The 15,376-nt window shown below is 57.2% G+C and overlaps 2 protein-coding genes across 2 annotated transcripts; both read right to left on the reverse strand.

Annotated features, from left to right (window-relative positions):
• Nucleotides 1-431: 431 nt before the first annotated feature.
• On the reverse strand, nucleotides 432-2,676 carry RCCD1 (RCC1 domain containing 1). Its single transcript, XM_063314090.1, has 7 exons — nucleotides 2,292-2,676; nucleotides 2,061-2,214; nucleotides 1,862-1,983; nucleotides 1,558-1,662; nucleotides 1,287-1,442; nucleotides 936-965; nucleotides 432-859 (listed from the first exon to the last, which is right to left on the reverse strand). The coding sequence occupies exons 1-7, from the start codon at nucleotides 2,659-2,661 to the stop codon at nucleotides 693-695; spliced, it is 1,104 nt and encodes a 367-aa protein (XP_063170160.1). The 5' UTR covers nucleotides 2,662-2,676; the 3' UTR covers nucleotides 432-692.
• Nucleotides 2,677-3,261: 585 nt separating this feature from the next.
• Nucleotides 3,262-14,702, reverse strand: UNC45A (unc-45 myosin chaperone A). The gene is made up of 18 exons (XM_063314089.1): nucleotides 14,288-14,702; nucleotides 13,894-14,069; nucleotides 13,380-13,472; nucleotides 12,548-12,715; nucleotides 11,832-12,000; nucleotides 11,207-11,377; nucleotides 10,958-11,129; nucleotides 10,409-10,709; nucleotides 10,170-10,264; nucleotides 9,663-9,804; nucleotides 6,266-6,406; nucleotides 5,920-6,047; nucleotides 4,988-5,054; nucleotides 4,781-4,894; nucleotides 4,559-4,674; nucleotides 4,360-4,477; nucleotides 4,129-4,284; nucleotides 3,262-3,839 (listed from the first exon to the last, which is right to left on the reverse strand). Exons 1-18 carry the CDS (start codon nucleotides 14,685-14,687, stop codon nucleotides 3,576-3,578), a joined length of 2,991 nt encoding a protein of 996 aa, XP_063170159.1. The 5' UTR covers nucleotides 14,688-14,702; the 3' UTR covers nucleotides 3,262-3,575.
• Between the last annotated feature and the right edge of the window lie 674 nt (nucleotides 14,703-15,376).

Consider the following 15,376-nt stretch of genomic DNA (forward strand, 5'->3'; position numbering starts at 1 on the left):
AGAAACCCAGCCACCTTGGGGAGGCTGAGCCATGCCTCCTTTGCCACCCTGCTGTGGGCAGATGCCCCCTTCACCCACTGGCCCATTTCCTGGCTGGGGTAAAAGTGGAAAGCAGCCCAGGGGCTTCTGCCGTCCGTTCTGATGATCATGGCTAGATTTGCACCTTTTTCACTACAGTGCCCTCTTATTTATTTGCCTGGCTGTTCACTTGTTCAAGGATGCAGAAGATCAGCAGAAAATCAGTTGTACTGTTCTGACCAGGACTTGTGGCCCAGGCAGCTCCCCCCATTTCCCTGGTTAGTTGGGGTGATGGTTTGGCCCCTGCTGCAGTGCTCCTGTCCTGGCTACAGAGCTGTAGGAATAACCTCAACAGGAACTGCCTCAATTAAATGACTGCTTTCTTAATGTATGGCTTTGCTCTACATAAAAGATATTTTTATTCTGCGTTGATTGTTGTGCTTCTGATATGTAAACATGGCTGCGCTGCCCTAAGAAACATTTGCACTCCTCACTGCAAATGAAATCCGAGGTAGAAAGACACGCCAAGTGCCGCTACCAAAACCACTGGGTTCTTGCTTGAGGGGCTTCCTGGTTCAGTGATCAAGACGAAGTTCTCTGAAGCCCCTCGGTCTTCCGAGAAACATCTTGTGGTTAGAGTTAGGGCAGGACACAGATGTCTGGGAGGGGGTGCATCAGGGCTGCTGCAGGGGCCTGCTCTCAGCAGCCACGGCCTGGGCATACGTGGTCCATGGCCCACAGACAACATCTTGCACACTGAGATTCCTCTCCACAAAGTAGGACACTCTCCTTGGCTGATCTGAGGTGGCCAGATCCTGATGCCCCAATTGACCATATTTGCCTGGGAACAAAAATACCTGTTGGTACCACAGACCCCTGTGGCAACAGAGCCCTCGCCCCACAAGACCCTTACTTACCCCAGCCCCAGGTGTAAAGATGGCCAGTGCCTGGAAAGAGAACACGGGGAGGTGAGGCGGAGATGCAGCACTGCTAGCAAAGGCCACCCGAGTTCCAGAGCAAGGGCTGCAATTTGGGGGAGGTGGCAATGGGCCTGCTTGGTCTTGTGGGACTGAAGAAAAACCAAGTGCTGTTGATGTGAATCCTATGCACCTTGGCCGCTGCTTCAAAGCAAGGTCAGACGCAGAACCCTCCTGACCCAGCACCTCCCCTTGTTTTAAAGCCTGCTTTTCCCTCACCACCCACTTGCCTGTGCATAAAAAAGAGTATGAGAGGAGCTGCCTCCCCACCCCCTGCAGGACTGCCCTTACGTGTGACGGCGGCCGTGTGCCGGGATCCGCAGCTGGCTCTGCGCACTTCGGCTTCCAGAGGCAAGTCCAGCAGCGCAGGAAGGGCTTGCATCGAAATGAAGGCTGCCTCGGCCCCTTCTGGCTCATCCCCAGGGCCCACATTCAGCTTCGTGCCGCCTGCAAAGAATCCCGCTATTAGAAGGAGTGATTCCACCCCGGCCGGCGAAGGGGCCGGGCCGAAAGCAGCCCCTTCCCAGAGAATCGGCGGCGGCGGCGGCGGCGGGGGACTCACCGGCTTCCTCCTCCGTGGCTGCTGCTCGACTCCCGGCTGCCGTTTTGGAGGGCAGCCCCAGCTGTCCGGACTCGTTCCAGCCCCACAAGTACAAGTCGCCTGCCTCTGCGGAGAAGGGGGATCAGTTCGCCGCCCCACCCCCCGGCACGCGGGCAGGCGGAGAGGCCTCTTCCCCCGGAGGGGCGGCCGCCTTGCCCAGACCAGGCGAGGGAGGGAGAATCCGGGCCACAGACCGCTGCCCCCCACAATCGGCCCCGCTGCTCCAGCACGCCCCCCGCCCCGCCCCGGAAGCCCCCTCACCCACCGCCGACGGCCGCCGAGTGCCAGCCGCCCGCCGCCGCGTCCGCCACGGGCAAGCCCTGCAAGGCCTCCACCGCCTGCGGCTCCCGCCTGCTCTCCAGGTCCCCGTGGCCGAGCTGCCCGTGCCTGCGCGGAGGGGAGCAGATGAGAGAAGAGGACGAAGCCGCCCCCAGGCCGCCTCGCCCTCGCCCGCCGGGCCTCACCTGCCGCCGCCCCACGAGTAGAGCGTCCCGCCGGCGGCCAGCAGCAGCGCGTGCTCGAGGCCCAGGGCCAGCTTGCGCGCCGCGAGGGCGGCGGGCAGCGGCATGAAGAAGGGCGGGCGGGGCGCCGCGTAGCCGCCGAGCACCAGCGGCAGCTCTGCGGGGAGAGAAGCGGGGAGGCGCGTCAGCGCGGGCGGGCCGGGGCGCACCCCCCCCCCCGCCGCCCCGTCCCACCTGCGGCCGCCGCCTCCTCCGGCCGGAGCGCCCTTCGCCAGGCTGGCTGCCCCTCCAGAAGCGCGGCCGGCCCCGCGGCGGGCCAGGCCTCCAGCGCGGCCTCCCGCAGCAGCAGCACGTGCGTCTCGGAGGGCAGCGCGTCCAGGCAGTCCCACGGCAGCGCGGCGCGCACCGCGCCCTGCAGCCGCACCCGCGCCGGACCCGCGCCTGGCCCCGCCACGACCGCGGCGAAGCTCCAGCTGGGCCGCACCCGGCACACCGGCCCGGGCCCGTCCGCGGACAACGGATGTGGCTCGGGGCCGCCCTCTACGCCGTCCCCCAGGCGGAACCCGAAGCAGAACCAGCCGCCGTCGCCGAGCGCGGGCTCCATCCTTCCGCCGGCCCGCAGTCCGCCAGCGCCTCCAGCGGCCGGCCGGCCGGCCGGCCAGCCAGCCTTCCGGGGCGCTCCGCTAGGAACCCCCGACGAGTCTCCCGGGCCTCCCTGGCCCCGAGCCGGGCGCGACCAGGATCGCCCCCGCCTCCGCGTAACAGAGCCTGGCAGACCCCAGCGGGGGTGGGGGTGGGCACAGGTGCCGGTGCCGCCTCGCCACCGCACTCGAAAGCGTTGGCAGCCCCAGGAGCCACTGAGCAGGCAGCGCCTCCTTTACCTGGTTGCTGGCCAGCCCTGAGGGAGGGCAGCTTTGCTGCCAGTTGGGGTCTGCTCTGCTTAACAGAGAAGGGCCAATGGTGGGTGGGCGGGCTTCCTGGGTAGCAGCATTAAGCCAGGCTAGGGCACAGCATTAAGCTCCCGGTCACCCACCAGCCAGCAGGGATGGTGCTGAAAATTTGGGGACTGGAGCCAATCTCTTGGGCAGGGAAACGCTAGCCCAGTTTAGCCGCAGTTTGGGAGGGTGGCTCTCTTGCCGCCACACACCTGCTCTCACCGTCGGAATACTGTAATTTTGAACACTGAATATACCAGACGGAGGAAGAGGCTTGTGCATTTGTTTTTATTCAAGCAGCATGACCCGTGGTTCCCTAAATTCCACAGGGCTCGCCTGCCATCGTGTACAAAATGCAGAGAAAAAAATGTGGAAAGTGGGAAGAGGAAGGCTAAGGCAAAGGCTCCCTTCTCCAGCAGCAGGAGGCTGCCCAGCACCCGCCCACGATCTGCACAAGCCCTGAGAAAAGCTCCCACTTTGCCTGGTCCCAGCAGCCAATTTCGCCAGAAGCCCATCCTGGTGCCTGTGGCCGGCGGCGGCAGCAGCAGCAGCAGCGCCTCTGAGCAGTGGCAGGCGACGGCCCTCATTCCCGGGCAGAGGCACTGGGCTTTATCAAGCCGTAAGACTCTGCCTGGGCCAGGCATTCCTTGGCCACCCGCGCCACCTGGGGCTTGTCCTCCACCCCGGCCACGACAGACAAGATCTCCAGTGCCTCGCTCTCCATCAGCTTCACAGCCAGCTCCCGGTCAGCCGACATCATGTTTCTCGCCACCACAGCACCGCGGTGCTGAAGCTCTGTGCAGGGGGCGAGCAGCAGAGACTGCAGGATTTCCAGCCAGTCCACTGTCTGGGAGAAGGATGGAAAGGCAGGCAGCACTCAGGCCCTGCAAAGCCTCCGAGGCCTGACCACGCACCATGGCTGCCAGACCCCCAGCAGCTCTCTGGGAGGAGCCAGCCAGCTGGAAGCCACAGCAGCCGCTCCACCTCCAGGGCTGGTGATGCCCATCCCAGAGGTGCTCCTGGGAAAAGAGCCTCTGGCAGAAGGGTCCTGCCCTCTGGCACCAGGCCACCTTCTCGGGCCTGCAGAGCAAGGCACGCCCCGAACAACTGGGGGGCTGGGATGTCAAGCAACCTACCACTTGGGGAATCCGGCTGCAGATCTGTGGTAGCAGCGAGGTTAACACCGCCAGTGTCCCGGAAGCTGCCCGCCGGAGCCGCTCATCTTCCTCCCCACTGTACAAAACCAGCAACTTCAGCCGGTCGCTGCCTTCTGCCAGAAACAGCTTGGCCACCTATGTGAAAGACGGGCAGCCATCAGGCGTGGGGGCGACTGGGCCAGCCCTCCCAGCCCGCTCCGAGCTACTCGCCTCCAGGCTCAAGGCCAGGTTGCACATGCACTCAGTGGCCGCCAGACGAATCATCTCATGCTCCTCGAACATGTAGCCTTCAATCATGGGCACGGCCTTTTCCTTCACAATCTTCTCCCTGCAAGGGGTGGGGGGAGAAGTAGCAATGGAAGCCGCACTGTGACCCCGGGGACCCCCCCGCCACCCGGACAGGCTTCACCTGAGCCTCTCACTGGTCCCAGCCAGGTTGGTGAGCGCCATCAGCCCCTCAAAATTCTGCAGGCCAGAGCGGGTCAGGTGCAGGAGGCTCACCAGGGGCCGGACCACCTCGTAGACCTGTAGAAGAAAAGCCCTGGGCTAGCCAGGAGCCCTGCTCCAATTGGGGGGTGGGGTCCTGGGCAGGGCCACCTCCCTGTCCCCAGCCAGCACTGCCTACACAGACCCGCTCTCCAGGGAAGGCCATCTCGGGAGCTGTCGTGATGGCGATCTTGGCCAGGGCCTGGGCTGCCCTGCTCTGCCCTGCTTCGGTCCCCTCCAGAGCCAAAGGGATGAGAGCCTAGTGGCGGTGAAGGAAAGGGGGAGAACAGTTCGGTCAGCACCAGGGCCTCTCGGGAAGAAGGGCAAGGCTGGAGGGGGGGGCAACACTCACCTTCCCCCCTCCGGCAGCCACCACAGCCCCTCGGTTCTCTGGGTTGTCTACTACAGCCAGGAAAACCCTGCGGTGAGCAAGACAGAGTAGAGGGTCAGGGCCGTGTCAAGCACACACACTCACGCCCACCACGTGGGAAAACAGGCCGCGGCAAGCAAGGAGGAACTGTCGCATCCACGCTACACTGCTAAGTCACGTTCCAAACCATTTGGCTGAACAACGCCAGGACAACTGGAAATACAGGATCCGGTAAGCCTGCCGCACTGGAGAGAAACTTCAAGTGGCAGTGACACGGGCACCCCAGGGATGCTTTCGGCTGGATCCTGCACAAAGCACTGGAGGCTGGGCGAGGCCTAAATGGCTTCTTCCAACTTTGGGATTCTGTGATCTTAATTGAGGAGCTTGGAGGGGCTGCAAGACAGAGGGCAGCTGCAGAAGGCAGGGGTGGGCAATACTCTTCATCCCTTGACTGCTCTACGGGGCTCTGAGCAATGCTTTCCTGCCACAGGCATCATAATGCTAGTTTGCCCCAGTCTCCAGTGAGAAAAAAACAGGTCCAGAAACTTCAGACCCATTTCCCAGAAGGACTGTGGAGATGCACACAGCCCGTGGACTGCCGGTTCTCAAGCGTCTTCTGCAGCCCTTTCCCTTCCCTCCAGTCGTCCAAGTATAGCTCTGAAGAGGAACTCGGGCCTAGCAAGATCAGCAGCAGAACGAGATGGCTGCATCTCACAGGCACATTCCATTAACGGAGCATTAGCCAAGGCTCTGACGGTTACTGGAGCTGCAAGTCATCTTCAGCCCATCGCAGGAAAGACCGGCACCCAGCCATCCCGCAGGAACTCCTCCCCGCTGCCACGCCTCCGCCTCCACCTTCACCTCCACCAGACCCTGTTCACCTCTGGGCTCCAGGCCGAGTTGCACAGCCTCACCTGGAAATCAGCTCACGGCAGGCAGGGCTCAAGGAAGGGCTCTCATTCTTGACCATGCACACAAGTGCTGAAACCACACCAGCAGCCAAGAGCTTCTGCACACGTCTGTGCACGAACTCTGGCTTATCCTAGAATATGAGACGAGGAGGGAAGCCATCCAGCAGTGGGAGCCCTTTACAGGCACTTCCATTGCTCCTGGGGGCTATACACCTCCAAGATGTATAGCCCCTCCTCTTCCAAAGGGCTTTTGCAACCTCAAAGGAGGTGGTGGAACGGAGAGTCAGGCACAGGCACCATCACCAGAAGGCCTCTGACTCTTCATCTCCCCCGCACTTGTCCTCCTCACCTTGGGATGCTTCTCAGGAATGTGCTGCTTGGCATATTTAGCAAGCTCCACCATCTGTGGGTCGGGTTCCTCATAGTCGTAGCTGCTGGTACAGTTGACCAGTGTAGAGGCCACTGCAAATAAACAGCTCCGATTCTCTGACTACGGGGGAAGCAAAGAACAGGGAGAGAGGAGTTTTACTCAGCAGCTAGTTAGTCCTTTGAGTTCACCAACCAGCATTTGTAACTTGCAGGTATCATGGAATTCTGGAGCTGGAAGGGTCCATTTAAGCGAGTGCTTCCCAAACCTGGGTAAATTACCCAAAATTGGGTAAAAGTGTTTTTTCTTTGGGTAATGACACACGAACCCATTAAACTGACTTAGTGTTTTACCTACATTGGATAGAAAGAACTTTCTGATAAGTGGTTTTGGGTAATGAAGGAGCAAGTTTGGGAAGCACCGATTTCCCTGCCCAGGAATCAAAGTCAAGCATCCCCGGGAGAAGCTGCCTAACTTCCACAGGACACAACCAGCCCATACCCCCTGGGTGATCACTGGTTCCCCTGTCACACTTCTCTTATCGTCAGAACATTTCTTCCAATGTTCAAGCAGAATCTGACCTCCCCAGAGCCACCGGTGTGCCACACAACAAAAAGCATAAAGAATAAATCTTTTGTTCCAAATGTTACTGCTTTTATTGCAGAACAAATGTGGTGCAGCCCGTTCTGGACAGTGACACGGCACTTTCTCAAGCACTGGGGGGCAGGTCCAGACTTGTGTGCAGACTCCACCCAGCCTGAAGCAGATTCTCACAAGCAACAAGAAGCAACAGGACAATGATGCCAACCTGGGAACCAGACCCGCAACCAACGCAGATGTCTACTTTGCCCCCACATCTACTCCAACAGCTTCATCACAGGCCCCAAGGAGAACACACAAGATTAGAGGCACCTTCATGTGCTGCTCCTCCAGTGTGATCGATGCCATCACCTGCCAGGGATGCCCCTGTGGATTCTTCCTCCAACAAGCAGGACAAACTTGGTGCAACAGAATTAACGGACACAAGTTTGACATCCGGGCTCAAAACAAGGACAGAGTATCCGCAGGGCACCTCGACCTCCCAGGACACTCCGCAGCAGACCTCAGAGTGACTCTCTTGGAAAAGCGGGACTTTGGCAGCATCACCAAGTGAGAAACTGCTGTACGCACATACATCAAACGGTTTCAGACAATCTCAGGAGGTTTCAACGAACACGAGGGAAGTTGTACGTGGGAGAGATTACAAGTACCGTATCAACGAACAAGTACAATTGTCACTGCATAAGGTACTTACACAACTTCCACCGGTAGGGCCAACCTATCTTCCTCTACCATTTCTCCCCACCTCACCCCAATCTAACTCCTACATCGGTGCAGCCACTCTATGCGTCTGATGACGTGAACTGCCGCTCACAAGAGCTTATGCCTTTCAGTAAAAGCTGTTAGTCAGAAAAGGTGCCCCCAGACCCGATTTTTTGCCACCACAGGCCACCATGGCTCGCCACCCTGAGAGGTGGTAGACCCTCCCACACTGAAGCCCTTAACAAAGGCTGGATGGCCACCTGCCAGGGATGCTGTAACGATGGGTTCCTGCAATGGGCAAGGGGTCGCCTAAATGACCTTGAAGGTGCTTTCCGATTTATGGTTTTATTAAGAGTCTTGCTCTTGACAAATTCACACTGTTTTCAGCTTTCTGCAATCTTTCCATGTATTGATGGAAGACTGATGGCTAGTTTCCTGGACCCCCTCTTTTCCCTTTTGAAGATCAGACAACATTTGGCTTCCTCTGGTTATCTGGTATTTGCTCGGTGGAAGACATATTTTCTTGTCAAAGAAGCAAACTGGCATGGAGAACCTCTGCCCTTTTGCCATCTTCACTGAGCAGCAGACTATGTTTTTCTAACTATTCCTTTTATTTCAAATATATCTGAAGGCAGCTTTGGGTAGTTTCTAGCATCCTTTTCTAATTTCAGTGCATCCCAAACTTTAACTTTCCTGCCACTACGATACAGGGCAGTCTCTACATATTCTCCCATGGTGACCCATCCTTCCTACCTTCTGAATGTGTCCCTCTCTCTATTTACATTTTCATTAAACTCGTGTGCAGCCATGTCGGAAGGCAGCAGAAGCAGCCACTTCTTCATCAGTGACTGTGTTCAGCATCTCGTTTTTAAAAACTCCCACACAAAAGCCAACGTGACTTGGGCTTTTTTTCATGTTGTGGAGTCCTAACTGTCATCGTTCTAAGCTCTGCTGGGATCTAAGCCACAGTTCAACCAACCCCCACCCTTTGCCTCCTTGAATACCAGGAATTCCAGCATTGCATGATCACTTTTCCCCAGTGCTCCACGACTTCCACTTCATTGATCCACGTCTTCTCTACTGGCTGGTATAAAGTCACAGACCGCTAATCCCCTCCCCACTCTGGGAAGGAGAAAGCTTGCTGGTGAGTCAGGAATTTCCAGAAGGGCTGTGCTTGGCAGAGTTTGTCTTCTCGGTATCTATTATCGATAACTTTCACATTGCTCAGTACGACTTCATGCCTCTTTGAAAGACCTGTGATTTCCTTTTGGAAATCATCATCATCCACATCTTCTCTTCTGTGGGGTTGTTAACAAGAGACACAAAGAACAGCGCTGCTTTTGTCCCTTATTTTCAATCCTACAGTTCATCTCAGTTCAACCCCTTGGACCTTCGTGCAGATGTGAATATTTTTTACAGAGCAACTCACAAGCAACATCTCTACCCTTTTTACTGCTGCTAATCCTTTTGAACATCATTCAACTGCTATAATCTAGTCAAAAGAATCATTTCATCAGCTGTCCATAGCTGTCCACCTGAACACTTTTCTAGAAATCAACTATTTGCCTAGAATAACAGAGCAAGTTTACTAATTACTATTTCACACCTCCTGCATCTTTTGCTCTATGATTATTATGAAAGGTTTAACCCTGGGAAGCTACAAATCAGTACAGTACTGATTGAGACCAGAACTGCAGTCGCTAAGTGATGCAGTCGTAAAGCGCAATGTCACTTGGCCTCCCTGCTTAGTGATGGCAATTCTGGCACTCCTGGTTGCTGTTGTTACACAAATCACCGCAGGTTGTTTGGCAAGGACATCACATGGTCTCCGTTTGCGACCTCCTGCCAACTTCTCCACTGACTTTGTTTCTTGGAAGCCAGCAAAGAAGGTCACAAATGGCAACCACATGACTGTGGGACGTTGTGATGGCCAGAGCTCCAAGGACCAGTCGTAAGTAGTGCTTGTTCAGCACTATCACAAGTTTGAATGGTCACCGAACAAGTGGTCGTTAAGTGAGGAACATAGCAGGTGGGACAGTCTCTTCCCTGTCATGTTTGCCTCCCAAAGAAGTTCTACCTGTGCCAGCTGGAACAGAGCCTGCAGCGCTGCCTTGTCCTCCAAAAGTTCTTCCTTGACATCTGCGTCCAGGGTAAGGAACGCCAAACCTGCTGCTGCCCAATGGCGGGTGCTAACGTCAAGAGTCTTGTTGCACAACCATCTAGATGTGGAACAAGAAGTTATCGGATCCACTAAGCACCCCCCGCCCATTCAGCAGGGAACACGGGGGTTCACTCCAGCCATTAGGGAAAAACAAGCAATGCTGACAGCACCTATGAAAGATGAGACCTCATCCATTCTGCAACTACCTCAGATAACTGCTCGGGCTGCTGGCTTCCACCCACAGCATGCAAAGAGCACTTCTACCTGTAACCAGGTCACGCTCACCCCTGGATGTCCACCACCTTTACAAATGTGAAAGCAGCAAGCAATGCTTGATGCCTTCCCCCCACAAAAGGTGCCAGGCCAGGTACCAGCATCTCTGGGACAGAGCACCACTTGCAGCCAAGGAAGGGCCTCACTCACTTGCAGCACTGCTTGGCCAGTTTCAAGGTAGAGCCTTCGGCAAACTGCTTCATGCTGAAGTCTGTGCCCCCTGCTGAGCCCAATTTGCAAAGACCCTGAAAACAGAGAAAATGATGCATCGCACAACCTGCACCAGGTGGTGTTCGCTACCAAAGGCCTCGTCCCAAGCAATCGAGGGAGGGAAAAGAGCATATCTGAACACACTCCCTGACCCAGAACAGGCTCCTCCTCCTCCTCACCACCAGGGCCCGGATGCGAATGCTGTCACACTCGCTGTGCTTGTAGATCTCCTTGAGCAGTGTCACGCCGTTGGCAGTGATGAAGGAGGCACGCTTGGCCTTGTCAGCTGCATGGATCAGGGCCTCCACGGCCACAAGTTGGTGAGCCACCTGGGATGAGGCACACAATGCCAAAATACTCTCCATGATGCCATTCAGCTCCAGCACCCGGTTCCCGGCTTCCGAGGGGCCTTGCAAGAGGCAGCTCACTGTCTGGATGGCCCTGAGCTTTCCAGGCATGCCATGGTCCTGGAACCAGTTCCTGGAAAGGAAGAGACTAAATGCTCAACTGCTACGTCAATGCAGAATGTATTGTGGGGAGCAACCAGCAACAGAGGTAGCTCATACCTCCCCCGTTGGTGAGGCCTCTGCAATGTCACGAAACGATCATCATCAGAAAGCTGGCCAGAGGAGCAGCAGCTAGCCCTCCGCTCGAGCATTCTTCTTCACTCACTTCTAAGAAGCAACAGCTCCTTCTTTCAAACAGCATTTACAAACTCACAGACCTACCGGACATAATCCTCGCAGAGCCGATGGAAATTCTCTCTCTCCCCATCACACTTCAAATCCTCATAAAGCTTGCTGAGCAGGACAGCGGCAGTCATGTGGGTGTTCTCTGTCACACGCAGGCCTCCAGGACTGTGGGGTACCGTGCCCCCAACTTCCAGGATCTCTTTGAGACCTGCAAGGACACATGGCTTACTAAAACAGAGAAGGGAACAGGAATAGAAAAGTTACTCCGCAGAGGGCCGCGCTCACCGTGATCAATGACCCAAAGGGTCGAGGAGTTGTTGGAGGCCTGCAGCAACTTCGGGGTGATTACACTGATCAGCAAATTGAGGATGCTGTCGCGACCACAGGAAGAGAGGCCTGCCCGAGTGAGAGCCTCCAACAGCCATCTGAGGAGCAACTTCAGCTCTCCGGATGAGTCTACAGGAAAAGCACCAGACAGAAGGTCACCAATATCTCCACCGATGCTTGTGAGCTACTCTCACTTATAGCATGCAAGGGAGCAAAGGCATAACCTGACTTAGCGTAACTGAACACAAGCTGTTCACCTGCAAATATCTAAGAAAATGTTTCATCCTTGGTGGATACAAATAAAAAGGTGAAGGTTAAAAAACTAAAAGCCAGTAATAATTAGAACAACCATCCTAAGCAACACTCAGCACAGTATGAAACAAGGCAGGCCAGGCTGGTTGCAACTTCCATTTCGGCCCTTCCTGGTATGAAAGTAGGCAGACGAGAAAGTAATGATCCATAGGGTGCCTTGAAATCCATCTAAACTGTATCATGAAAATGCAGCTCTGGCAATTGTTCTCCTGAACAGGGGAGGGCTGGTGGTACAACCTTCACCCCTTCAGAAAGGCAGCTGGAAACTCACCTGATACCAAAGCCGCCTCCTTGTGGAGCACATCTTTCTGCAGCCCCTGCTTGAGGGTGTCAATCATGACCTGCAGCAGGTTGTAGGTGGCCAGTGAAAGCTGCTCATCCTCCATCTCCAGCACAGCAAAGAGGCGCTGAGGTCCCAGGTCACCCAGAATCACCACTGTCTGTGGAGGAGGGACCCATCTTTGAGACATGGGGAGGACCTAGACCCATCTTCTCTTATTTTTTCTCTAGAACCAGCCTCTTCTCTGAAATCAAAGTCTAACCAGAGTTGCTCAAGAGGGGGCAGGCACTCCTTCTCAAGTCTTGGGATCCAGGCAGGAAAGGCTAAGGAGGTGGGGCTGTTTTTTCAACGGCACAGCAAGAGCCAGTCCCTATGGCACCACACAAGAAGTCCAGAGTTCAACCACCTCAGTGTCCACTCTAGGATGGCAAGGAATCTCCAAGACTGTTTCCCAGCACTGAGCTGCAGAACGGCGTGACCATTTGCCCTCCCCCAAGCCCCTTTGCTGGGCAGCTGGTGAAGAGGAGTCCGGTCAGCAGGGGTGCCTCCACCAGCTCCTGGCCAGGTGCAGTTGCTGTTTCAGGGAAAGACACCACCCACTGACTTATACTGACATTAGCACCAAATTGCCCTCCTCAAAACTGTCAGGAGGCAAACTGTGTTGGCCCCCCAGCCCTGAAGAAACACTCTCTTAAAGCAGCCCTTACTCGAGAACAATGGCCACGGCAGAGGCCAGTGAAGGTCCGCAAGGCTGCTATCCTCATATCCAAATGGCCCGTGTCCAGCAGCTGCAGCAGTAAACGCACTCCATCACTCTGAAAAATCTTCTCAGCACCAGGCTCCTCTCGAGCCAGAACTATCAAGTTCTGAGCTGCCTGATCAGGAGAAGAACCACTCTGTTTAGCGGCCTGAAAGAGCTTTCCCTGTTCACACTGACTTATATCAGATCTTGGGAACTCTTGGCCCATCAGACACCCGTGTCTTGCTATGTGGAGGAACAGACCTCCCAGCCTGATGCCCTCCACCTATGCTGGGCTTCAGCTCCCATAAATACAAGCCAGCGTAGCCACTAACCAATGAGAGTTGAAGCCTGGTACTTCAAATCAGGAAAGACTGCTACAGGACATCAAAAGTTGTGGGTGGGGAACGAAGGGAGACACTCGCCACAAACTACAAAGCTCATGCCCCATTACTGTGAGACTGCACATGCCTACTTGCCCACTCACTGCCCCCTCCCCCAAACATACCTGCAAGATTATTATTTACAATTCTGGTACAACATTCAATTGAAACTTTCGTTTAAAAGACCAGCTAGAGGGAGGGAACATCTGCTAAGTTGCAAGCAAGAACATGCTAGCATCTAAATTTCTGCACCGCTTCTACGCTCTTTCCAGGCCAGTGATAGTTTCAGAATTGCAAACTTCCTGAGACTTTCAGAACAAGCTCACCAGCTTACAAAAATGGCACATGACAAGATGCAGCACACTGTGCCCAGCCCATCACCAGGTGCATTGCAACTCCCTCCTCTTTGACCAGTACCTTTTGCTTCTTGTCTGGATCATTTTCTTCAGTACTCAGCAGCAACTTAAACATGGCTTCTACTTTGGAGTCAGTACAGGTCAGGGCTTTCATCTGAGACAGCCATGAAAGAGACAGAAGGCCAATTACCAGCTCAGGGCCTTATTTATTTTTATTTTATTTTTATCCAACCTTTATTATTTTTATAAATAACTCAGGGCGGCAAACGTATCTAATACTTCTTCCTCCTCTTATTTCCCCCGCAACAACAACCCTGTGAGGTGGTTGGGCTGAGAGTGGCTGGCCCAAGGTCACCCAGCTGGCTTTCATGCCTGAGGCGGGACTAGAACTCACAGCCTCCTGGTTTCTAGCCCAGCACCTTAACCACTAGACCAAACTGGCTCTCCAGTTAATCCCGGAATCAGAGAGGGCCTGCTCTGCATGGCACCGGCCCATTCCCCAAGCCGCTCGGTACAGCGGGAACGGGGAAGCCATCCGGACCAGGCGGGAGGCGGGGACGCGTCCCTCGGCCTACCTTCTCCTGGGCGCTGCTACCGAGGTCGCGCAGAGCCTCCTGGAAGGCCTTGTTCTTGGGCTCCAAGCGCACGCACCTCTGCAAGTCCGAGGCGGCCCGGTCGAGGCGGCCCAGGCCCCGGAGAGCTTGGCTGCGGCGGAAGAGGCTCTTCACGTCGCGCCCGTCAAGCTCCAGAGCTGCGCGAGAGCAAAAGGGAAGCGTTTCGGTGGCGAAGCCGAGGCCGCGGGGCCGCCGGGGGAAGGGGGTGGCCGGTCGCTCACCTCGGGAGGCGTCCGCTTCGGCTTGCGCGTAGTCCTCCTGCGAAAGGAAGGCGGCAGGCGGGAGACGAAGAAGGCCGGTCCCCCCCGCCCCGCGCGCCCCCGCCCGCGCCCGCGCCCCCGGCGGCCCGGCTCACCAGCTTCAGGTGGCAGGCGGCGCGGTTGCGATACAGCAGAGCGCGCTGGGCGGCCGCCCCGGCCCCGGCCCCGGCCCCGGCCCCGGCCAGGGCCAGCGCGCGCGTGTACAGGGCCAGCGCCTCCGCGTAGCGGCCGGCCTGGAACTGCTCGTTCCCCTCTCGGCGCAGCTCCGCCGGCGAGGCCGCCATGGCGCGTAGGGTAAGCGTCACGCGGATGCGACGGGCCGCTCTTCCGGGGAAGGGCCCTGCGCGGGGCACGTGACGGCGTCCCTTCCGGCGGCGCGGCGGCGGCGACGGAAGTGCAGGAGGTCGGCCGCCGCGAGCGCCAGGACGAGGCTGCCGTAGAGCCCCATGGCCAGCAGTGGCAGCAGCGGGTTCCTGCAGCGGGACAGAACCGCATCAGCCCGGCGGCGGGGCCTCCGCGCCCCGGCCCCGGCCCCGCCCTGCCCTACCGAAGCCCCGCCGGGAGCGCGGCGGAGGCGTTGCCGCTCCGGGGACTGTCGGCGTCGGGCCGCGGGCAGCAGGACTTGAGGGCGCCGCTCCCGCCGGGCTGGCAGCAGTAGGCGTCGGCCGGCGCGTCCGAGAGGCGCGGGCAGAAGAAGCCGGCGTGCAGGCGCCCGTCCGCTCCCGAGTAGCCCTCGCAGAGGTGCGCGTTCTGGGCTGCAAGAGGGAGAGCCCGCGAGGGGCACCGCTCAGCTCAGATGAGGCCCGAGAAACTGAGAGTCGGGGCTGGAAGGAGATGTACCTGGCTGGAGGAAGGCCGGCGGCGGCAGCAGCAGCAGGAGCCCGAGCAGCATCTTCCCCGCGGCGCCCAGGCGGAGGCAGCCCGGACTGTCTGCTCTGCAGAAGGGACTGGACGGGAAGGCAGGGCAGAGAAACCACACCGACCTCCCCAGCTCCCACATCCATTAGCAGGCACCTCCCTGTGCCATTAGGCCCTGCTTTTAGCCCTCGCCTCCGTGGGGATTCTGCCAGACTGGTGGTGGGGAGAATCCATTAGGGGAAAGATCCTGCTAATGGGGGTCTTGAACCTGGTCTGCTGCAGGCAGTGCTGTGCAAGTAGCTTAGAGAGGAAAAAGTGCCTCCTCC

Source organism: Candoia aspera, chromosome 13 (assembly GCF_035149785.1).
Source record: "Candoia aspera isolate rCanAsp1 chromosome 13, rCanAsp1.hap2, whole genome shotgun sequence".
Lineage (NCBI taxonomy): Eukaryota > Metazoa > Chordata > Lepidosauria > Squamata > Boidae > Candoia > Candoia aspera.

Excerpts from the sequence above, each read along its gene's own strand:
- RCCD1 (XM_063314090.1), bottom strand. The coding sequence starts at position 2,661 with ATGGAGCCCGCGCTCGGCGACGGCGGCTGGTTCTGCTTCGGGTTCCGC. Across the intron at positions 2,215-2,291 it reads GGAGGAGGCGGCGGCCGCAG|AGCTGCCGCTGGTGCTCGGC; the intron begins GTGGGACGGGGC and ends CTCTCCCCGCAG. Across the intron at positions 1,443-1,557 it reads AGCCACGGAGGAGGAAGCCG|GCGGCACGAAGCTGAATGTG; the intron begins GTGAGTCCCCCG and ends GATTCTTTGCAG.
- UNC45A (XM_063314089.1), bottom strand. The coding sequence starts at position 14,687 with ATGCGGTTCTGTCCCGCTGCAGGAACCCGCTGCTGCCACTGCTGGCCA. Across the intron at positions 11,378-11,831 it reads GGAGGCGGCTTTGGTATCAG|ACTCATCCGGAGAGCTGAAG; the intron begins GTGAGTTTCCAG and ends CTTTTCCTGTAG. Across the intron at positions 4,895-4,987 it reads TGGCTGCCGGAGGGGGGAAG|GCTCTCATCCCTTTGGCTCT; the intron begins GTGAGTGTTGCC and ends CACCGCCACTAG.